Genomic DNA, 23,872 nt, shown 5'->3' with positions numbered 1-23,872 from the left:
GGTGTACCCGTACAAGGAACGCACAAAGTTAACATGTAGGTGCAGTAGGCTATTGGGAAGGCAAATGGCCTGTTGGCCTTCATTGCAAGGGAATTGGAGTACAGGAATAAAGAAGTCTTACTAAAACTGTACAGGGCTTTGGTGAGACTGCACCTGGAATACTGTGTGCAGTTTTGCTCTGCACATTTAAGAAAGGATATACTTGCACTGGAGGTGGTGCAGCGAAGATTTACTAGATTGGTCCCTGGGATGTGTGGATTGTCCTATGATGAGAGACTGAGTAAATTGGGCAGATATTCTCTGGAGGTTAGAAGAATAAGAGGTGGTGTAATTGAGAAATACAAGATTCTGATAGGACTTGATAGAGAGATTGTTTCCACTGGTCGGGGGATATAGAGCGCGGGGGCACAGTCTTAGGAAAAGGGACCGGTCATTCAGGACTGAGATGAGGAGAAATTGCTATACTCAAGTTTGTGAATCTTTGGAATGCTCCATCCCAGAGGGTTGTGGATGCTCCATCATTGAATACATTTAAGGCTGGAATAGATAGATTTTTGGTCTCACAGAGAATCAAGGGATATGGGGAGCGGGCAGGAAAGTGGAATGGAAGCTCAAAATCAGCCATGATTGGATTGAATGGCGGAGCAGGCTCAATGGGTCATATGGACTACTTCTGCTCCTATTTCTTGTGTTCTTGGGAGTTGTTTTTGACATTGATGCTTATTATCAAGGTGCTGCAGCAGCTGTTCATCGTGGTAGTGCACACCAGTCCACAGGATGTGTCGCCATTTCCCTCTTTCGCCAGCTAGTGACTCCCAGATGCGATAGTCAACATTTAGGGTCTTCATGCCACATTTGCAAGCATCCTTGAGGCCGAGCTTTGGGCGCTGCACTGGTCGTCTGGTTGTCTGGTCGTCTGATCTTGGCTACCTCACCATGCAGAAGGTCTTTGGGTATGCAACCATCTTCCATCCTGTAGGCGTGCCTGAGCCATCGAAGCTGTCTCTGTTTGATTAGTGCCAACACACTTGGGAGCTCTGCCTTTGAGAGGACAGCCACATTATTCTATGAGAGCAACAAAGTTAACATATCAGGTCGATGCCCCTTTATACTGCACTGAAAAGGATGTGACAGGTTTAAAGCAAGTACCGAGCAAGGAAAGGGGCGATGGGAGGAAAGAACAGAAAAAGGTCTGTGATAGGTGGAAGACAGGAGAGATTAAATGACAAAAAAGGATGATACTGCAAGGCGAAAGGAGAAAGTTACGAAACAAAAGATGTGTCTAGAAGAAGTGCAAATGGGAAAGCAGAATCATCAACTACAGCTGCCATCCGAAAACAAACAAAAATCCCCAAGAAAGACCAAAAATGGGGCCAGAGGCTATAATCTGAAATTGTTGAACTCTATGTTGAGTCTGGGAGTCTCTAATGTGCCTAATCGAAAGATGAGGTGCTGGTCCTCAAGCTTACGTTGAGCTTCATTGGAACAGTGCAGGAGGATGAGGACAGAGAGGGCACAGTGGGAGTGGAGCGGAAAATTAAAATGATAGGCAATGGGAAACTTGGGGTCATGTTGTGAACTGAACGGAGGTATCTGAAAAGTGGTCGCCTAATCTGTGTTTAGTCATCCCACTATAAAGGAGATTCCATTGTGAGCAGTGAATACATTATACTTAATTGAAAGAAGTACAAGCAAATCTCTGCTTCACCTGAAAGGAGTGTTTGGGGCCTTGGACAGTGAGAAGGGAGGAGTTAAAAGGACAGGAGCTGCACCCCCTATGCTTGCATGGAAAGGTGCCATGGGGAGGGGGATGGGGTGATGCGAGAGATAGAGGAGTGGACCAGGGTGTCACCAAGGGAACGACGCTTTCGGAATGCTGAAAGGGGAGGGGAAGTTGTTTTTGGCATCTTGCTGGAGGCGGGAGAAATGGCGGAGGATGATGTGTTGAATGTGGAGGCTGGTGAGGTGGAAGGTGAGGACAAGGGGAACCCTATCGTGGTTCTGGAAGGGAGGGGAAGGGGTGAGAGCAAAAGTGCAGGAAATGGAACCGACACAGTTGAGAGCCTTGCCAACCATGGTGGGGAGGTGGGGTGATGCTGTGGAATCTGCGGTTGAGGGAAAATAAAGACATATCGGAATTACTGGTATGAAAGGTTGCGTCATCCAAACAGATGTAGCAGAGATGGAGAAAGTAGGAGAATGGAGTCGACTCCTTGCAGGAAGTGTATTGGAGATATCTGTGGGAGTTAGTGCGGTGATAATGGATATTGCTCGACAACCTATTCCCAGAAATGGAGAGAGATAAGTCAAGGAAGGGAAGGGAAGAGTCAGTGATGCACCATGTGAAGCCAAGGAAAGGGTAAAATTTGGAAGCAAAGTTAATAAAAAAAATTTCCAGTACAGGGCAAGACCAGAAACCAGCACCGATACAGTCATCAATGTACCAGAAAAAGAGCTGAGGGAGGGGGAGGGGCCTGAGTAGGACCCGAACAAACAATGTACCACATATCCCACAAAAAGGTAGGCATAGCTAGGACCTATATGGGTTCCAATAGCAGCGTGTTTTATCTGGAGGAAGTGAGTGAAGTTAAAGGAGAAGTTGTTCAATGTGAGAACAAGTTCAACTAGGTGGAGGAGGGTGGTGGTGATGGGGATAGTTTAGGCCTTTGTTCTAGGAAGCAATGGACAGCCTCAGACCATCCTGGTGGGGGGGGGGGCGGAGGGGGTTGATATGTAGAGAGATTGAAGATCTTGGATGGGAGCTTTTAGTGGTGATATTCCTATCTATAGCTCCTCTCGACACATCTTCTGTTTCTTTACTTGTCCCATTACCAGCCCCTTTTGCCTTACACCATCATCCCTTTTGCCATTTAATTTTTCTTGTCTTCTACCCTATCACAGACCTTCCCCACTTTCCCTGCCTCTATACTTTTAAACCTGTTAAGTCTCGAACAACATTTTCCAGTTCAGATGATCGGTCATCAGCCTGAGACGTTAACTTTGTTTCTCGCTGCACAGATGCTGCCAGATCTGCTGAGGGTTGTTTTGAATGCTGCTATGTAAAGAGTTCACTGAGCAGGTTGTATTAACTGCTGAACAAGAACGGAGATGCTGGGTTATTTTATGCGCTTTATGTCCTGGACAATCACATGTGCAGGAAGTGTCGTCAGCTGGAGCAGCCCGAGCTAAGGGTTCCGGAGCTTGTGCAGCAGCTGGCATCACTGCAGTGCATCCGTGAGGCTGGGTCCTACGTGGATAGCACGTTTCTGGAGATGGTAACACGGCAGCTTAAGAAAGTGCAGGCAGAGAGGGACTGGGTGACAACCAGGCACACAAGGAGGACCAGGCAGGTAGTGTAAGAGTCCCTTGATTGCATCTCGCTCTCTAACTGGGATTTAGAATACTACTGATTGTTGATCTGTGGGATTCAGCCAGAGTCCAGTCCACAATAGAAAAACAGAAAATACTGAAAATACTCAGCAGGTCAGGCAGCATCTGTAGAGAGGAAAACAGAGTTAACGTTTCAGGTTTTCATCAGAAGTGGCAAAAGTTAGCAATATAACGGGTTTTGAGCATGTGAAAGGGGGAAGAGAAAAGAAGAATAAAAGGGAGAGTCTGTGATAGGTTGGATGGCAGCACAGACTAAATGACAAAAGCTTTCATGGTACAAAGCCAAAGGGAGTGGTAATGGGACAAGTAAAGAAACAAAAGATGTGCCTGGATGAGGTGTGAATGGCAGGATAGCCGCCATCTCAACGCAAAGTAAAGGGATAAAGAAAGAAATAAGAGGGGGAGAAAAGAACCAGCAAAAAAAAAAAGAAAAAATGGGGGCAGAGGTTATGATTTAAATTTTAGCGAACTCACTGTTGAGTCCATAAAGCTGTAAAGTGCCCAGTCAAAGGATGAGGTGCTGTTCCTCGAACTTGCATTGAACTTCATTTGAACACTGCAGCAGGCCAAGGATGGAAAGGTCAGAGTGGGAACAAGGTGGGGAATTAAAATGACATACACCATGGGTGGCTCAGCTGTACAAGGGGTGGAAGGATAGGGAGGAAGATCAGCAAAGCAATTGTGATAGGGATGGTATGTTGCCTCCCTGGTGCTAGGGTCAAGTATGTTACTGAGAATTCTGAGGGTGGAGGGTGAACAGTTAGAGGTCGTAATCCATACCAGTACCAACAACGGTAGATAGAGGGTTGAGGTCCTGCAGGCAAATTTTAGGGAGCTAGGAAAGAGATTAATAAGGAGGACCTCAAAAGTAGTAATCTCTAGACTGCTCCGAGTGCCACGTGCTAGTGTATAGAATTAGGCAGATAGAGCAGATGAATGCTTGGATGAAGGTAGGTCTTTAGATTTCTGGGACATTGGGTCCAGTTCAGGGGGAGGTGGGACCTGTGCAGGCCAGACAGATTGCACCTCAATAAAGCTGGGATCAATGTCCTTGCAGGGCTGGTACAGTTGGGGAGGGTTTAAATTCACTTGGCGAGGGATGAGAACTAGGATGGAGCATTAAAAAGGAGAAACAAGGTGCATGAAGGATTTGGAGATAAAAATGACACTAGAGTAAGAAATAGTAAGGTACTAGGTGGGATCAGACTTAGAGGGAATATGAGAAAGTCTAAATTAGATTACAGTTCACATGTTTAAATGCATGAAAGGTGGTAAGTAAGGTGGTGAGCTACAGATGCAAATAAGCCACATGGGAATATGATGTCACCGCTAAAACAGATACCTAGCTTATAAAAGGGCAGGATTGGGTACTAGATATTCCTAGATACAAGGTGTTCAACAAAGATAGGAAGGAAAGGAAGGAGGAGGGGTGGCAGCATCGATTAAGGAGAATATTACAGTGTTGGGCAGAGAGGATGTTGTGAAGGGTGTTAGGGGCAAGTGAGGAGGGGGTCACAGTCAAACCCCCCCACCCCCCCTGTTCATCTTATTTGACTACAATAGGGTTTATTCCTTTTAAACAGTGGTTGTGCTCATCACTTCTGCGAGTGTTTTTTTTTCCCTTACTGTAATCGTGAAAGAACCAATTGGACAAGTTTTCTTGAGTTTAAGCAAGAAAGAGGTAAGTTTATTATACTTAGCACTCTAACCCGATTTAAAAATACTAAAAAAAAATGGTACACATTCACACAAGAATCAAATACACACAAATAGATTACAGAGGGAAAAACAGATTTGGTGGTTGGATTAAAGTTCAGAATAAATGGAACTTAAATACACAGTCTGTGAAGTGGATGATCCGGTAGTCCTCCGATTGAAGCTGTATTCTTGAAGTCCTCACTGGTCAAAGTGCACTTTGGTTGGCTTGCTTTGCTCAGGGTTTTCTTGAAGGCAAAATTTTGGTTGGCTCTCTTCCCTTGGTCGCTGGCTGTAGTAGTCTGTAGCCTTAGAAGATCCCCCAGTCACAGACGGTTTTCAAACTTGATGTTTTCTGGGGAAAGAAAGAGAGAGAGAGAAAGGGAAGCACACAGCTTTCTCTGCTGCCGCAGTCTCAGTTACTGCTTATCTTTTTGTCTGTGTAACAACGCCCAGTTTCTTCAGAGATAAAGAGACAATCACATGTATCTCTTAATCCCCTTTGTTTCTAAAGAGGTTTTCTGGAACCTTCTAGTGAAATTCAAAGTTCCATATGCCCCAGGGTGCCAGTTCACACTTGGAGGGGGTTAGCTCTTTCAAAGGCAATGTGTGAGGATTGCCTTAACTGTCATGCTAATGAAGCCATTCTAGGTAATTCAATCACTTAGAGCAAGACATTGTCCTGGCTGGGCTTTTTATTAGACTTTTGTCTCCAGTTCAATCTCCTGGTATTTCAGATGTAAATTGCAGTGGCCATCTTGGCTGCTAGTTTTTTTTAGAAGTTACTGTTGAATTTTTTTTCCATTAAAAGGCTAATATGTTTCCAACCAATGAAATTAATATTTCTCATTTGGCATATGGGGTTTTCTTGACAAGGGTTTAACAACAGAATCTGGTTAAAGTTAAGAAACAATAGAGGTGCCGTTATACTACTGGGAGTATTCTAGAGACCACCAACTAGTGGGAAAGATATAGCAGAGCTGCGAAATTACAGAGGGCCGCAAGAACTATAGAGTAGTGATAATGGAGAGCTTTGATTATCCCAGTATAGGCTGGGATACCATTAGTGTAAAGGGCAGAGAAGGTGAACAGTTTCTGAAGTGTATTCAGGAGAATTTTCTTGATCTCCAGCCCAAATAGGAAGGAGGCATTGCTGGATCCGGTTCCGAGGAATGAGGTGGGTCAAGTGGATCAAATGTCAGTAGGGGAATACTTAGGGAACAGGAATCATAGTATAACCTTTACATTAGCTTTAGAAAAGGGCAAAGAGCAATCCAGAGTAAAAATAATTGTAGGCTGGCCAATTTCAGTGGGGTAAGAACGGATCTGTCTTGGGTAAATTGGAATCAAAGATTGGCAGGCAAAGCTGTAATCAAACAATGGGGCTACCTTTAAAGAGGAGATGATTCAACTCCAGTCCCTCTTGGAACGAGCTCTATCTCAATTTGCTGATGACAAAAAGATAGGTAGGAAAGTAACTTGTGAAGAGGACATAAGGGGGCTAACAAGGGATATAGATAGGTTAAGTTAGTGGGCAAATGGAGTATAATGTGGGAAAGTGTGAAATTGTCCACTTTGGCAGGAAGAATAAAAAAGAAGCACATTCTCTAAATGGTGAGAGATTGCAGAGTTCTGAGATGAAGAAGTTCTGGGTGCCCTAGTGCATGAATCGCAAAAGGTTAGTATGCAGGTACAGCACATAATTAGGAAAGCTAAATAAATGATAACATTCTGTGTGAAGGGAATTGAATACAAAAGTAGGGAAGTTATGCTTCAGCTATGCAGGGCATTGGTGAGACCACATCTGGAGTGCTGTGTACAATATTGGTCTCCTTATTTAAGGAAGGATGTAACTGCGTTGGAGGCGGTTCAGAGAAGGTTTACTAGACTAATACCTGGAATGGGCGGGCTGTCTTATGAGGAAAGATTGGACAGGCTAGGCTTGTATCTGCTGGAATTTAGAAGAGTAAGAGGCAACTTGATTGAAGTATACAAGATCCTGAGGGGTCTTGACAGGGTGGATGTGGAAAGGATGTTTCCCCTTGTGGAAGAATCTGGAACTAGGGGTCACTGTTTAAAAATAAGGGGTTGCCCATTTAAGACAGAGATGAGGAGAAATTTTTTTTCTCAGAGGGTCGTGAGTCTTTGGAATTCTCTTCCTCAAAAGACGGTGGAAGCAGAGTCTTTGAATATTTTTAAGGCAGATGTAGATAGATTCTTGATTAGTAAGGGGGTGGAAGGTTGTTGTGGGGGTGGCGGGGGGGGGGGGTAGGTGGAAATGTGCAGTAATGAGTTCAGCCATGAACTTATTGAATGGTGGCACAGGCTCGAAGGGCCGAGTGGCCTACTCCTGCTCCTAATTCCAATGTTCGTATGACAGCGTAGGCCAGAAAATTTAACTTCGGTGGTGGAAAAACTTCAGAGTGATAATTCGGGACAAAATTAACAGTCAATTGGACATGTGCGGATTAATTGTGGAAAGCAATCACAGATTTCTTACAGGCAAGTTATCTTTAACTAACTTGATTGAATATTTTAAGGAGGTAAAGAGGGTTGATGATGATAATGTGCTGTTTATGGAATTCCAAAAGGCAAAGGTAAAGAGCCACATATAGGCTTGCCAGTGAAGAGGACAGTGGCGCAGTGGTTAGCACCGCAGCCTCACAGCTCCAGGGACCCGGGTTCGATTCTGGGTACTGCCTGTGTGGAGTTTGCAAGTTCTCCCTGTGTCTGCGTGGGTTTTCTCCGGGTGCTCCGGTTTCCTTCCACAAGCCAAAAGACTTGCAGGTTGATAGGTAAATTGGCCATTATAAATTGTCACTAGTATAGGTAGGTGGTAGGGAATGTAGGGACAGGTGGGGATGTTTGGTAGGAATATGGGATTAGTGTAGGATTAGTATAAATGGGTGGCTAATGTTCGGCACAGACTCGGTGGGCCGAAGGGCCTGTTTCAGTGCTGTATCTCTAATCTAATCTAATCTGAAGTTGAAACCCATGGAATAAAAGGGACAGAGGCAGCATGGATATGAAATTGACTAAGTGACAGGAAATAGACAGTAGTGGTGAACTGTTGTTTTACGATTGAAGGAGGGTATACAGTTGTGTTCCCCAGGGGTTGGTACGAGGACAACTGCTTTTCTTGATATATGTTGTGTGGCACTACCAGGGTGCTAAATGGGATAGATTTTGGACAGATCCAGCAACACAAAACTGGGCATCCATGAGGTGCTGTGGGCCATCAGTAGCAGCAGAATTGTACTCAACCACAGTCTGTAATGTTATGGTCCAGTCTACCATTACCCACTCTACCATTACCATCAAGCCGGGAGACCAACCCTGGTTCAATGAAGAGTGCAGGAGAGCATGCCAGGAGCAGCACCACGCTTACTTCAAAATGAGGTGTCAACCTGGTGAAGCTACACCGAGGACTACTTGCGTGTCAAACTGCGTAAGCAGCATGTGATGGACAGGCTAAGTAATCCCACGACCAACGAATCAGATATAAGCTCTGCAGTCCTGCCACATCCAGTCGTGAATGGTGGCAGACAATTAAACAACTAACAGGAGAAGGAAGCTCCACAAATATCCCCATCCTCAATGATGGGGGAGCCCAGCACATGAGTGCAAAAGACAAGGCTGAGGCATTTGCATCCATCTTCAGCCAGAAGTGCCAAGTTGATGACCCATCTCGGCCTCCTCCTGAAGTCCCCGGCATCACAGATGCCAGTCTTCAACCACTCCACATGATATCAAGAAATGGCTGAAGGCACAGGATACTGCAAAGGCTATGGGTCCTGACAACATTCCAGTAATAGTACTGGAGACTTGTGCTCCAGAACTGGCCGCCTCCCTTGCCAAGCTGTTCCAACACTGACATCTACCCGACAATGTGGAAAATTGCCCAGGCATGTCCTGTACACAGAAAGCAGGACAAATCCAACCCGGCTAACAAAAGAGCTGAACTCCAGAGGTGAGGTGAGAGTTACTGTCCTTGACATCAAGGCAGCATTTGACCGAGTATGGCATCAGGGAGCACTAGCAAAACTAGAGTCAATGGAAAACAGGGGGGAAACTCTCCGCTGGTTGGAGTCATACCTAGCACAAAGGAAGATGGTTGTGCTTGTTGGAGGTCAATCATCTCCGTCCCAAGACATCATTGCAGGAGTTCCTCAGGGTAGTGTCCTAGACCCAACCATCTTCAGCTGCTTCATCAATGACCTTCCCTCCATCACAAGGTCAGAAGTGGAGATGTTCACTGATGATTGCAAAATGTTCAGCATCATTCGCGACTCCTCAGATACTGAAGAGGTCTGTGTCCAGATGCAGCAAGACCTGGACAACATCCAGTGATAAGTGGCAAGTAACATTCATGTCACACAAGTGCCAGGCAATGGCCATCTCCAACAAAAGAATCTAACCATCTCCCCTTGATGTTCAACGGCATTACCATCGCTGAATCCCCGACTATCAACATCCTGGGGGGTTACCATTGACCAGAAACTGAACTGGACCAGCCACATAAATACCGTGGCTACAAGAGCAGGTCAGAGGCTGGAAATTCTGCAGTGAGTAACTCACCTCCTGTCTCCCCAAAGCCTGCCCACCATCTATAAGGCACAAGTCAGGAATGTGTTGTAATACTCCCCACTTGCCTGGATGGGTGCAGTTCCAACAGCACTCAAGAAGCTCAACACCATACAGGAAAAAGCAGCCCGCTTGATTGGCACCACATCCACAAAAAACATCACTCCCTCCACCACCGACACACGGTGACAGCAGTGTGTAACATCTAAAAGATGCACTGCAGCAACAGACCAAGGCTCCTTAGACAGCACCATCCAAACCTGAAACCTCTACCACCCAGAAGGACAAGGGTAGCAAATGCATGGGAACACCACCACCTGCAAGTTCCTCTCCAAGTCACACACCATCATGCCTTGGAACTATATCACACAATTTCTTCACTGTCGTTGGCTCAAAATCCTGGAACTCCCTTCCCAACAGCACTGGGTGTACCTCCCCAAGGACTGCAGCGGTTCAAGAAGGCACACCATCACTTTCTCAAGGGCAATTAGGGATGGGCAGTAAATGCTGGCCTAGCTAGCGACGCCAACATTCCATTGACAAATAAAAAAATTATATGTTAATGACTTAGATTTGGGTGTAGAGGGCACAATTTCAAAATTTGCAGATTACACAAAACTTGGAAGTATAGTGAACTCTGAAGATGATAGTTATAGACTTGATGAGCACATAGACAGGTTGGTGGAATGGGTTGACATGCGGCAGATAAGATTTAATACAGAGAAGTGCAACGTGATGCAATTTAGAAGGAGGAACGAGGAGAGGCAATACAAATTTAAGGGTACAATTCTAAAGCAGGTACAGGAACAAAGAGACCTGGGGTTATAACTGCTCAAATCATTAAAGGTGGCAGGGAGGTCGAGGCTGGTTGTTATGTTCATTTGGTGTGACGTGGGTTCTTCCCAATGTTTAATTTCCCACCCGACTGCAGCAAGTGCTTTCGTACTAGAGTCCAGCCCCTTGGTGCTTTATTTTTCAAATAGCCAGCGACAGGTTTTCTTGTAGGTTTTAGAAACAGAAAATCAATTGCTTTTTGATCAGTGCGCCTTATCCCCAAATTGTCACAACTGCATCTACTCATGCATTCGCTCACACACAGACACTTGAATAAAAAGATAGAGAAAGGAAAAAGGAAGGTGGCTTTTCGTTGTCGGGGGGGGGGGGTGGAAAAAGGGTACAATAAACTTGTTGAATTCTCTTGGAAATCAAGTTCTAGATCGATGCAGGCCTGAGATGAGTGTAGATTTCTCCCTTGATTGTAGGTTCTGTTGAAGACGGTGGGTTACTTCTAGCTCTCACTGCTGTAAATATAGATGTGGATTTTTCAGCAGGTCATGTGCTTTCTGGTTTGCTGGAACGCTGCTTCTCTCCTGGGTGAGTATCTCTCTCTATCTCTGGCTGCCTCTCTTTTTAAAGAAAAGCTGTTATCTCTCCCCTCCTGTTAGGAGACACTCTGGTTTCTCCCCGTGGTAATCTCACAATGGTCCAGGTCGTGGCCACATCACACCTCATTTGTTTCAGAAGAAGATATTCAATTCTGGAATGTTTTAGGATAGGTTTAGGATGGGTTCCATTCATACATTTTAGCTTTAAAGATTTGTCCTTTGTCTCTGTCAGACAGTTTGAATACACAAAAGGACAATCCCCTTTTCTTCAGTGGGCATTTTTGACCATTGTTTACTTTTTAAAATAAAGGTTCATTTTTAAAAGATAAAGTCCATTTTTCATAACTCTTCAGAGTTAGTCCATGATTGTTGTATCATCGCACATGTGGTGTGTGTGACACCTTCCCCAAAAGGGAAAAAATGAAATTCCTTGGATTTCATTTTTATGTTGTTTGTTCTTATGGTGTTCAGAAAGATGGAAAAGAGAAACAGTAAGAATGTTTAGGGTCACATCACTGTAGACATTTATTTCACTCACTCCTCCATCTTACAACTGCTACAGCTAGAAGAGCCATTTAAGATTCAAGTTTACATTTTTTTTTTCATCATCCTTACTATGGATGAGGTACCATCAAAAATTGCATTTCTCTTGGTTGCATATTGGCAAGTAGTGTTCTAGTTTTTCTCACATCCCTGAATTGAATGTCTTGTTCTGAAACAAATGAGGTGTGAAGTAGCCAGGTCCTGGGCCATTGTGTAATCACCACGGGGAAGAAACTAAAGTGTCTCCTAACAGGAGGTGAGAGATAACTGCTTTTCCTTAAAAAAGAGACAGCCAGAGAGAGATTGTTGGTGAGGCTTGTAGTATGCAAATTTCTGTTACTGCTTGTGGCAAAGTTCCCTGTATATACAGCTTTAGCTCCTCTTTAACCCCCTAACTACTGCTTCCACAATACATCGCGTTAACCATTCGGGTTCTGGCGCATTGATAGTTCTTATTTCTAGGGTGACAGTGGGTGATACATTGTTTGTTTAGTCCCTGCGAGGCATCTGGGATTTCTTCCTGCCCCTTGTTTTGGCTGAGTGCTGACTCTAAATTGTTGGGTTTGATTAGTTTTGGATTTGGAACCTGATCATGTGATTCATCAGTGGGTAGATCCATGCTGACCTCACTTTTAGTTTTCTTGTGGTTTTCATTAGTGGTTCACTTTAGGGTAAGTTACCTTCCCTTTTCCTATTACTTCGAGATAAGTGTTTCCCTAATCTGCCCCTTGCCTTCTGGGACACTACTGCTCACAGGTAGTTAACCAGCTTCCACTGCATTCCCCTGTAGCACTTCGACTAGGTGAGGAATCTCTCTCACTCTTGGCTTTCCTGTTTGGGAATTTTCCTTGCCCCTATTTAAATCTTTTAGAAAAAGGTTTCAGCTAACCATATTTTGGTTGCTTTTCATTCAGCTTTTGTGGCTATTATCGTAGCTTCTTCAAATATTTTTGGCTCTATCTGGGCCCTTTAAAATTCTTCTGGCTCTATTGCCCCCTAAGGGATTTTTGGGACTTCCCCAGCCCTCAGCAGTTGTATGGAGTTTTGTTTTCCCTCGGTTTCTCCAGTCTCCGTGGACTGCTCTGGGCTCTATGGGTACAATACTGTGCTTCCTGCTGAATCATTACCTAGCAATAGTTCTACACCCTGCATGGGTAATGATTCCGACTGCCACTACCCCAGTGACCAACGTACTCTGTAGGAAATTGTAACTGCCGGAACTTTCAGGCATTTGCCAGTAAGCCCTTTTACCAATGGTGTTTGTTCTGCTTTCCTGTGGCATTTCTGTCAGTTTGGCTGCCAGTAGAGTTTGAAAAAAACCAGAATCCCTGAGGATGGTTATCTCCTTGACTGGTGCCTGGGACACAAAAGGAGACATTTTTTTCCTTTGCACTGCTCTTGAGTTATATCAGATCACAGGCTTATCACTTTCAAATCCACAGACACAAGCTAGGCTGCAGTGCCTCCTGCTGTTTTTTTGGCGTACCAATAATTGTCCTGGACATGCCCAGATTTGCCACACTGGAAACATGTCAGGGGAACCCCCTACTGGGTTCCTTCTTTCAAATGTTAGAGACTGGTTGGGTTTTCCTTCCCTGCTCTCCTTTTCTTTCAAGCATATTTCTGCTTCTTCTGCATACCTGCTATCTCTTCCTAGCTTATACGAGATACTAGACCCAAATTTATTCAGAGTTAGGGATTTGTGTATTAATTCATCATCATCGGCCATTTTATCTACTTCCTTACTCTTGTGACTCTTCTTCAATGTGCATTCTTATACTACTTGGGATGCTATTTTTAAACTCATCCAACACCATCACTTCTCTCAAATTTTCTTATGAGGGTTCTAGCTTGAGAGATTGTATCTAGCGATCAAAAGCCATATGTTTGATTCTTTCAAATTCAGTGTATGTGTGGGTCTTTTCTGAGTGTGTCAGAATCTCTATCTATATGCTTCCTAGTACCAGTTCATATGCATTTAGAATTGCAATTTTAGTTTGTTCATAATCATGGAATCACAGAATTGTTACAACACAGAAGGAGGCCATTCGGCCCATCATGTCCACACTGGCTCTCTGAAAGAGCAACTCTCTCAGTTTCATTCCCCTGCCTTCTCCCCGTAACCTTGCATATAACTGTTTCCTTTTCATATAACTGTCTAATTCCCTTTTGAATGCTTCAGTTGAACCTGCCTCCACCACGTTCTCAGGCAGCGCATTCCAGACCTTAACCACTCGCTGCATGAAAAAGTTTTTCCTCATGTCACTTTTGATTCTGTTACCAAATACTTTAAATCTCTGCCCTCTCGTTCTCAATCCTTTCACGAGTGGGAACAGTTTATCTCTATCGACTCTATCCAGACCCCTCATGGTTTTGAATACCTCTATCAAATCACCTCTCAGCCTTCTCTTCTCCAAGGAAAACAGTCCCAACTTCTCCTATCTATCTTCATAACTGAAATTCCTCATCCCTGGAACCAGGAATCTCGTAAATCTTTCCTGTACACTCTCCAATGCCCTCACGTCTTTCCTCAAGTGCGGCTCCCAGAATTGGCGCAATACTCCAGCTGAGGAACTTTCTTCTACTAAACAGGGGGAAAAAATCTTCACAAGCCCTACCCATGAATTCATCTTGTCAGAAGAGAGTCCAGAATTCTTTCAGCTATTTTAGCCTGGTAGCTATTTTCTGAAATGAGATAAAATATGACTCAATCTCCTCCTCATTAAATTTTGGCAGCAGTCCTGAGTGGCTCAGCACATCAAAGATTTGCTCTGAAATGGGGACAAGGTTTGAGTGGCTGGCAGCATTTTCATTTTGGGTTTGCAGTCTCTGTAACTCAAACTTTCTTGCTGTTCCTGTCTTTGCATCTCCCTTTCCTCTTTTTCCTTCTGAAATTGCAACTCTTCCCTTTGCAACTGTAACTGGATTCTATCTGGAATTATTTTTTCAGACTGTGATTCTAGGCTTACTTCTTCTAGTTCATGGAAAGTTTAAAATGGTTGACTAAACTTTTCACCAATTCTGGTTTCTTTGCTTTTTGTCTGAAAGTGATTCCCATCTTTGTAGCTAAGCCTTTTAAATCTCCGACACTTAATTTGTTTAACTTATCATGGAATATCTCCCCCTGCTCTACAAACCTCTTAGCATTAAATTTGGCCATCTCTTTTGTTTCTAGCATCGTAGAGAAAAAAACAGAAGAATACAAGGAAATCTGTTTATTTATTTTTCCACAATTTTTAGAGGTCAATTTTCCTCCCATTTTCCCAATCTTTCATTTGTCAGGTCATTTAGATCCTGGTTTCAAGACCCCAATTTGTTATGGCCCCTTGGTGTGACATGGGTGGTTCCCACTGTTCAACTCTCCACCTGACTGCAGCGAGTGTATTTTTATTAAGAGTTTAGCCCTTTGGTGTTTTATTTTTTTAGACAAACAGACAGCGACAGGTTTTCTTGAAGGTTTTAGAAACAAGTCAATTGTTTATTGCCTTATCCTGAAATTGTCGCAACGGCATCCACTCACGCATTCGTTCGCACAGACGCACACAAAAAGAAACAAATATAGAAGGGAAAAAGGAAGATGGCTTTCACTGGGGTGGTGGGGGTGAAGGGTAAGATAAACCTGTTGAAGTCTCTTGGAAATCAAGTTTGAGATGGATTCAGGCGAATGACCTCCTTCTGTGCTGTAATCATTCTATGATTCTTATAGATTAGTTTGGATAGCAGATTGATTCATAAGTAGAAAACGGAGAGTAAGAATAGACAAGACATTTTCAGGTTGCAAGGCTGTTACTAGTGAGATGCCACAAAGATCAGTGCTGGGGTCTCGGATTTTTAATGACTTAGATGAAAGGACTGAGTGTAATGTGTTGAAGTTTGCTCATGACACAAATCTTAAGTGGAATAGTAAGCAGCGAGGAGGACACAAAAAAGTCTTGAAAGGGATACTGGCAGATTAAGTGAATATCAAATGTTACGAAATTATTAAATGTTGGTGTTCCGAGAAATTTGGGTGTCTGCATACATGAAACACAGGAAGTTAACATGCAGATACAGCAAGCAGAAAGGCAAATAGTGCACTGAGTTTTATTGCAAGGGGGTTGAAATACAAGAGTAAGAAAGTCTTGCAGCAATTGTACAGGGCTTTAATGAGACCACAGCTGGGGTACTGTGTAGCTTTGGTCTTCGTACTTAAGGAAGGTGGCCCTAGAGGGTGTGTAACAAAGGTTCACTAGATTGATTCCTGGAATGAGGAGATTGTACTATGAGAAGAGATTGCGTTTACTGGGCCTGTATTGTGTGGAGTTTATAAGAATGAGAGGTGATCTCATTGAAACTCAAGAGACTCAGAATAGATGCTGAAACATTGTTGGCACTGGAGAGTCTAGAACTAGGAGTCATATTCTCAGCCATTTAGGACTCAGATGAGGAGAAATTTCTTCACTCAGAGGATTGTGAATCTTTGGAACTCTCTACCTCAGAGAGCTGTGCATACTCAGTCATTGAGTGTATTCAAGACAGATCAACAGAGTTTTGGACTCTAAGGGAATCAGAGGATATGGGGATTGGGCAGGAAAGTGAATCTGAGGTCAAAGGTCAACCATGATCTTACTGATTGGCAGAACAGACTCAAAGGGCAGTATGGCCTACTCCTGTTCCCATTTCTTATTTTCACCTGTTAGATTTTTCCACAGAGTACTGAGCATTTCCTACATTATGACAATAATTACACTTCAAAATTGCTTTGGGATGGCCTGAGTTTGTAAAAGGCACTATATGAATGCAAGTTTTTTAGTACAGACCCAGGGGGCAGCCAACTTATTGGCCATGGTTAGCCAGCACCAGGAAGCAAGCACCAGAAGCCAGTAAGCAAGCAATAGCAGAGCGTCACTGCAAGTCACCATGCACAACTGGCAGTAAACCACTACAAGCCATCTACCCGACTCCGATTGCTGATTGGTTATTAAGTGCAGGAGTGACAGCAGTTCACATCTTGTCTGTCTGTAGACTTTAACATAAACAATGTTTACCTGCCTGTTGATAAAGGGTCTGTCTCTTCTTCGATGATGTGCTTAATGAGAAAATACGCTGTTATTCTGCGATGTGAGACATTACCTGCACCAGTGATATACGAATTGTTGTGTTGGATTCAGAAAACAGTTCGATGAATCTGTATAAGTATTGCATTGCTATGATTTTTTTTTGTTCTGAGGATGTGGGTCATGTTGGCAAGGCTACATTCATTGCCCACTACCAGTTGCTCTGACAATGCGAGAATGATCTGCTGATTTAATTCACCATTGCACATATTTCTTTCTCGTAATAAACAATTTGGCATTTGTCCTGAAATATTTTGTCTGTCTGAAGTGTTTCACTGCTGATCAGCAGTATAAGATGGGCAATCTGTACTATGTCTGGTATAATGCAGCACTAAAAGGGGTGGCACATAGAACACAATAAAATAGGAGCAGGGGTAGGCCATACAGCCCATCAACCATCAAGCCTACTCCACCATTCAATAGGATCATGCCTGATTTACCAAAACTCCACTATCCCGCCCTATTCTTTGATTTCCTTAGTTCCCGTAAATCTGTCAACCTCAGTCTCGAATATACTCATTGACTGAGTATCCACAGCCCTGTGCAGTAGAGAATTCCAAAGATTCACAACCTTCTAAGACATTTCTCCTCATCTCAGTGTTGAATGGCCAACTGCTCATCCCAAGACTAAGACCTGTAGTTCTAGACTCTCCAGCCAGGGGACACAGCTCCTGTCAAGCCCTCTAAGAATTGTATATGTTTCAATGAGATCAGCCCTTATTCTTCTAAACTCCAAGAGTATAGGGCCATTCTACTCAATCATTCCTCACAGGACAGCTGTCTCATCCCAGGACTCAATCTACTGAACTTTATTAGGTTGATTGCTATCCCTGAAGCATTGTCTACATGAATATGGTTAATTTTCTGCATATGAAAGCTGCCTTTTTCAGTGAACAAGTGTCTTGGGAGAGAGATTGAATTGTGACTCGGGTTCACAACGTTGAAATTTTCTGGAAGCCCTACTTAAAATCTGTGCATAAAACACAGCAAGGTGTAGCATTTCTGTGTATTTTGCAAATGTGATAACATCTAAAATACAAAAATAAGAAAATACCATATACTCAGATGACATTAAACTGAGACTCCTGGGACTCCCAGAATGTTATTTGCATGGGTTACCTAAACTCAATATTTGCTGGAAAGTTTCCACCCAAAAATGTCAGCTGTGGCTCAATGGGTACCACTTTTGCCTCTGGGCCAGAAGGTTGTGGGTCCAAGTCCCAATCTAGACTGACAATCCAAGTGCAGGAATGAGCAAGTGCCACACTGTCAGAGGTGCCGTCTTCCAAGTGAAACAGGGGCTTTGTCTGCTCTGTCAGGTGGATATAAAAGAGCCAAAAGCACTGTTTCAGAGAAGAGCAGCTGAGTTATCCCTGGTGTCCTGAACCAATGTTTATTCCTCAATCAACATCACTAAGACAGATTGTCTGGTCATTATCACATTGCTGTTTATGGGAGCTTGCTGAGCTCAAATTGACTGTCACATTTCTTACAACAGTGACTACACTTCAAAAATTACTTCATTCGTTGTAAAGCACTTTGGGACTTCCTGAGGTCACGAAAGGCACTATATAAATGAGAGTCTATGGCCAGAATTTTTCCAGCTCACAGCCGATGTCGGCGGCGAACTTCAAAGTTGACGGGGCGCGTGTGCAGGATTTGCTCCGCGGAACCGCCATGCTATTAGCGTGGTGCCTCATTTACATGGGCGGGGCAAACCGCCCGTCCCCGATAACGCAGAGGGGCTGGGAGCTCTGTCCCCAGCAATGGCATCTGGTACCACTGCGCAGGCGCCGGCATCATTTTTAGAGGGCTTCCAGCCCTTCATTTTAATTTAAATTTTTAAAGCTACAGTAGTTTAAAAATACAAGTGAGAAATGTATTCAAAGTTTCAAGCCCCTCGCCCACCCGCCCCCCCCCCCTTTTAATTGCCCTCACCCCCCCAAAAAAACTAACTTTGCAATCCTGACCTTCCCCCCCCCCCCCCCCCACCACCTCCAAAGATTTTAACTTCAACCCCTTCCCACCATCCCCTCCACCAATCGCAGACGTTCCCCTCCACCCCCCCCCCCCCCCCCCACAACTCCACCCTCCCAACCAGTGTTCTACCTCAGATCTCCGAACGGAGATTTGAAGGCATGGGAGTTCCAGCAACCAGCCGGAATATCGCAGCAGGATGGCTGTCGCAACGAGGTATTTGTTGATTAATTTGCATAATTAAAATATTTTTATGAAGTTCCTGTCGCTGAGCGGCGGGGGGAACTGCCATGAGGCCTTGCCACCACTGGTAATATGGGACGGGGCCTTCCCAGCATCGAGGCACGTGGCAGGCCTTTCCCAGAGGTATTTTCCCCCCTCCCGTGACCCCTGACATCGACAGCCTATCTGTTTTTTAAAAAATAAGTTTGAAAACCACTGATTTAAAACCAGAACTGAAACTTGGAACATATCGTTCAACTAATCAAAGGTTCAGAATGTACAGTAGGTAAAGATTAGATGTGATATCTCTGGTCAGCAAGACTGAAGCATGGAGCAACCTCATTTATAGGTTACATTTTAAGAATGAAGCATCAATCACTGAACATTACAGAAGGAAGCCATGCAGCCCACTGTGCCTGTGCTGGCTCTTTAAAAGAACTATCCAATTCGTCCCACTCCTTTTCTCTTTCCCCATGATCCTGACATTTTCTGCGCTTCAAGTATTGACCAATTCCATTCTGAAAGTTACTACTGAACTGTTTTCACCGCCCTTCCAGGCAGTACATTTCAGATCCTTTTTCCATTTCTGGTTATTGTGCTGATCAAGTTAAATCTGTGCCCCCTAGTTACCGAACTTCCTTCCAGTGGGAAACATTTTTACCGCCATTTACTCTTTCAAACCCTTTTCAATTTTGAACGCCTTGATTAAATCCTGGCTCTAAGGTGATCAAGGTTATAAGTTGCATTTTTAAAATAAATGAATGCCACTCCTAAAAAACAACTGAAAATATGTCGCAGGACATGCAGCGTCCAGATTCATGAAATTAAGGTGTGTTAAATTAACATTTTGTGTTTTATGCTGGAACTCACTATCCAATGAAGTCGTTAAACTTTTCTTTTAAGTTTATCATTTTAAAAGATAGTTAAAGGTGATGAAGCTTGAGGACATTGTAATTTCCCATCTCTTTATAAAGGCACAAAGTTAGCATTTTTGTGGATCTATTTTCTGCTTTCCTTCCGCTAATTGGATTTGATGATGTAAGTTACAGGAACAGCAGTTGTGCATCCTTCAGAGGATCTCTTTAGTTTAGTTTAGTGATACAGCACTGAAACAGGCTCTTCGGCCCACTGAGTCTGTGCCGACCATCAACCACCCATTTATACTAATCCTACACTAATCCCATATTCCTACCACATCCCCACCTGTCCCTATATTTCCCTACCACCTACCTATACTCGGGGCAATTTATAATGGCCAATTTACCGATCAACCTGCAAGTCTTTTGGCTTGTGGGAGGAAACCGGAGCACCCGGAGAAAACCCACACAGACACGGAGAACTTGCAAACTCCACACAGGCAGTACCCAGAATTGAACCCGGGTCGCTGGAGCTGTGAGGCTGCGGTGCTAACCACTGTGCCGCCTCAAAGACAATCTGTCTGAGCTTTATCCAAGCTCATATTGACCAGTGATTGTAATTTGAAATATCTACTAAGTAGATCTCCTATGTCATTACTCATGGTGTGCCAGGGGATACTATGCTACAAGGTACCATGAAACAACAATACCCTCTTGTAGCTGCAGCCTGCTGCTCCAGCGTGACCAGGACCTGTTTATAGTGAATTCCTGTTATAACAGTTTTACAGGCCACAATGAACTGTGTTACCAAAAATTGTGACAAGTGACAGTAATGAACAGGATAGGTGCACATCCATAAAAGTCAGTTGATAGATATAATAATATTTATATACAAGATAGAAACAGAGAAGCTTCAGAAAATGATGGTTTATGTTTAAATTTTTAGGATACGTTGTCTTCTGAATTTAGAAACTGGGCAATATTGACAAACCCAAATTCTAGAAGGTAGCAGAAGTCAGGAAAAAACTGTCAGTCATTAAGAGTTCTCTACAAATGAAGAGAAACTTTACAATATCAACAAAGACACTCACAACACAAGAAGGCTATTACTGTCAACTTAATGATCCCAATTGGTTCAAGAAGCTGTTTCAGAATAAAGGAGAGATTAGGTGAAAACTAGTTGTGCACTCAGAGCAATTGTCTGCTTCCGTAGTTTCACCCCTAATGTTATGTATTTTGTAACAAAGGGTTCTTGGACTTTTCCCCAATAATTTCACACAAATTAAGCCTGCAAACCTGGCAATTGTAGTAACTCCACCTTCTTCCAGCTACTATAAAAATGGAAAATCTGTTGCAACATTCTTTATTATAAAGGAACAGTGTTCCAGCCACATCTCCACGTAGCCCTACAATGAATTCTACACAGTGGAAAAGGTAGAGAAATGCTGGCAAGTTTATAACGGTCTGTGTATAATCTGTCCAAACATTCACCAGTTCTCAGGAACTAACACTGGCAAATATTTCTGTGAATCATACAATACTTTCTGTAGTTGTACAGAAAACTGAGAAGGTGCCAAGAATGAGTTATTTGAATGCTACCCAGTTCCATTAACAGTTACAGGGACATATATCACTTGACATGTAAAACATACAGGAAACAGGTTTGCAGAAAAACTCACCACTAACAAGTTTAATTGTCACCATTTAAACAACCAATTGGAAATGTATGCAATCATTTATGTAATCCCTCAAACATTATCTTAACACCAATTCAACTGGATTTACAAATGCACTCAAAGCACCACTGCCTTTTTGGGAAGCTGGTGGGGGAAGACAGACCAACTTAAAATGATATTACTGTCACAACTATGGGTGACTTGGATAACAAGAGTTTTGACTTTCAGGAGATTAAAAAGGTTCAATCAACTTCCTCAATTGTTGGTCCAGCAGAAGGGTTCTTTCCAACCTGCTCTGGGTATGGCCCTTCCGGCATACCTCCCTGGTATAGCTTGGCAATAATGGGCTTGCATACTTTCTCCAAATCTTGCAATTGCTGCTCAAAGCTTTCCTTCTCTGCCCCCTGGTTCGCCTCCAGCCATGATATGGCCCGGTTGCACTTTTCAATTACTTTGTTCTTGTCATCGTCACTGATTTTGCCTTTCGTTTTTTCTTCCTCCACCGAACTCTTCATGTTGAATGCGTAGGATTCCAAGGAATTCTTGGCTGTAATCTTTTCACGCTGCAGATCATCTTGGCCTTTGTATCTTTCTGCTTCCTGCACCATTCTGTCAATTTCCTCCTTACTCAGCCTGCCCTTGTCATTGGTGATGGTGATCTTGCTCTCTTTGCCAGTGCTCTTGTCCACAGCAGACACATTCAAGATGCCATTGGCATCAATGTCAAAAGTGACCTCTATCTGTGGTACGCCACGTGGTGCAGGGGGAATCCCACTGAGGTCAAATTTGCCCAGAAGATTGTTGTCCTTGGTCATGGCTCTCTCGCCTTCATAGACTTGAATCAAGACACCAGATTGACTATCAGAATAAGTGGTAAAGATTTGTGTCTGCTTGGTGGGAATGGTGGTGTTACGCTTGATGAGTGTGGTCATGACTCCTCCTGCTGTTTCAAGACCCAATGATAGGGGAGTGACGTCCAGTAGTAGTAGATCTTGGACATTCTCCGACTTGTCCCCCATCAGGATAGCTGCTTGAACAGCTGCCCCATAGGCCACGGCCTCATCAGGATTGATGCTCTTATTTAGATCCCTACCATTAAAGAAATCTTGGAGCAGTTTCTGGATTTTAGGGATTCGGGTGGAGCCCCCAACCAGGACAATATCATGAACCTGAGCTTTATCCAACTTGGCATCTCTCAGAGCTTTCTCCACTGGTTCTAGAGTGCCTCTGAACAGGTCAGTATTGAGTTCTTCAAACCGAGCCCTGGTGATGGACGTGTAGAAGTCTATCCCTTCAAACAGAGAGTCAATCTCAACACTGGCTTGGCTGCTGGAAGACAGGGTTCTCTTTGCTCTCTCACAGGCTGTCCTCAGCCTCCTGACTGCCCTCTTGTTCTCACTGATGTCCTTCTTGTATTTACGCCTGAACTCCTCAATGAAGTGATTGACCATGCGATTATCAAAGTCCTCTCCACCCAAGTGGGTGTCACCAGCTGTCGATTTCACTTCAAAGATACCGTCGTCAATGGTGAGAATAGATACATCGAAGGTGCCACCTCCCAAGTCAAAGATGAGAACATTGCGCTCTCCTCTGCCCTTCTTGTCTAGGCCGTAGGCAATGGCAGCTGCCGTCGGCTCATTGATGATCCGCAGGACATTGAGACCAGCGATCACACCAGCGTCTTTGGTTGCCTGGCGCTGGGAGTCATTGAAGTAAGCGGGCACAGTGATAACAGCATTGGTGACAGTGTAGCCCAGGTAAGCCTCTGCAATCTCCTTCATCTTGGTCAGCACCATTGAGGAGATTTCCTCGGGGTAAAAAGTTTTATCCTCACCCTTGTACTCGACCTTCACCTTGGGCTTCCCGGCATCATTCACCACCTGGAAGGGCCAGTGCTTCATGTCAGATTGGACCACTGGGTCATTGAATTTCCTCCCGATGAGCCTCTTGGCATCAAAGATGGTGTTGGGTGGGTTCAGAGCCACCTGGTTTTTGGCCGCGTCTCCAATGAGCCTCTCGGTGTCGTTGAAGGCCACATAGCTGGGGGTGGTGCGGTTGCCCTGGTCATTGGCGATGATCTCCACCTTGCCATGCTGGAAGACCCCCACGCAGGAGTACGTGGTGCCCAGGTCGATACCAATAGCTGTTCCCCGGGCTGCCATCTTTTAACCGCGTTTGGAACGGTCTACTAGGGCTGCAGAACCTCGGCCACACCACCGCAATCACCCCCCAACGTCGTCCTAACTTCTTCTGCCACTCCTTCGCGCCTCAACCCCTATTTATAGTTTTTGCGCACGTTGCAAGACACCAGCCGCCTGATTGACATACGAGCCGTCCAATGGTCGTGCAAATCACCGTGCCTTGGTGACGCTTCGGCCAATGAGAGGGAGGGTCGCTCAAAGGTGGGGGCGGGAACACCGCTGACGACGCATTCTGCCGATTGTGAC

General features: G+C 44.2%; 1 protein-coding gene across 1 annotated transcript; it reads right to left on the bottom strand.

The window, feature by feature from the left end:
• Positions 1 to 21,667: 21,667 nt before the first annotated feature.
• Positions 21,668 to 23,587, bottom strand: LOC137345929 (heat shock cognate 71 kDa protein-like). Its single transcript, XM_068009172.1, has one exon. It carries the CDS (start codon positions 23,585 to 23,587, stop codon positions 21,668 to 21,670), a length of 1,920 nt encoding a protein of 639 aa, XP_067865273.1.
• Between the last annotated feature and the right edge of the window lie 285 nt (positions 23,588 to 23,872).

The sequence above is a fragment of the Heterodontus francisci genome, chromosome 29 (genome assembly GCF_036365525.1).
Source record: "Heterodontus francisci isolate sHetFra1 chromosome 29, sHetFra1.hap1, whole genome shotgun sequence".
Taxonomy (NCBI): domain Eukaryota; kingdom Metazoa; phylum Chordata; class Chondrichthyes; order Heterodontiformes; family Heterodontidae; genus Heterodontus; species Heterodontus francisci.
The sequence above is the reverse complement of the archived record's forward strand: the minus strand, read 5'-3'. Positions and strand labels throughout refer to the sequence as shown.

Excerpts from the sequence above, each read along its gene's own strand:
- LOC137345929 (XM_068009172.1), bottom strand. The coding sequence starts at position 23,587 with ATGGCAGCCCGGGGAACAGCTATTGGTATCGACCTGGGCACCACGTAC.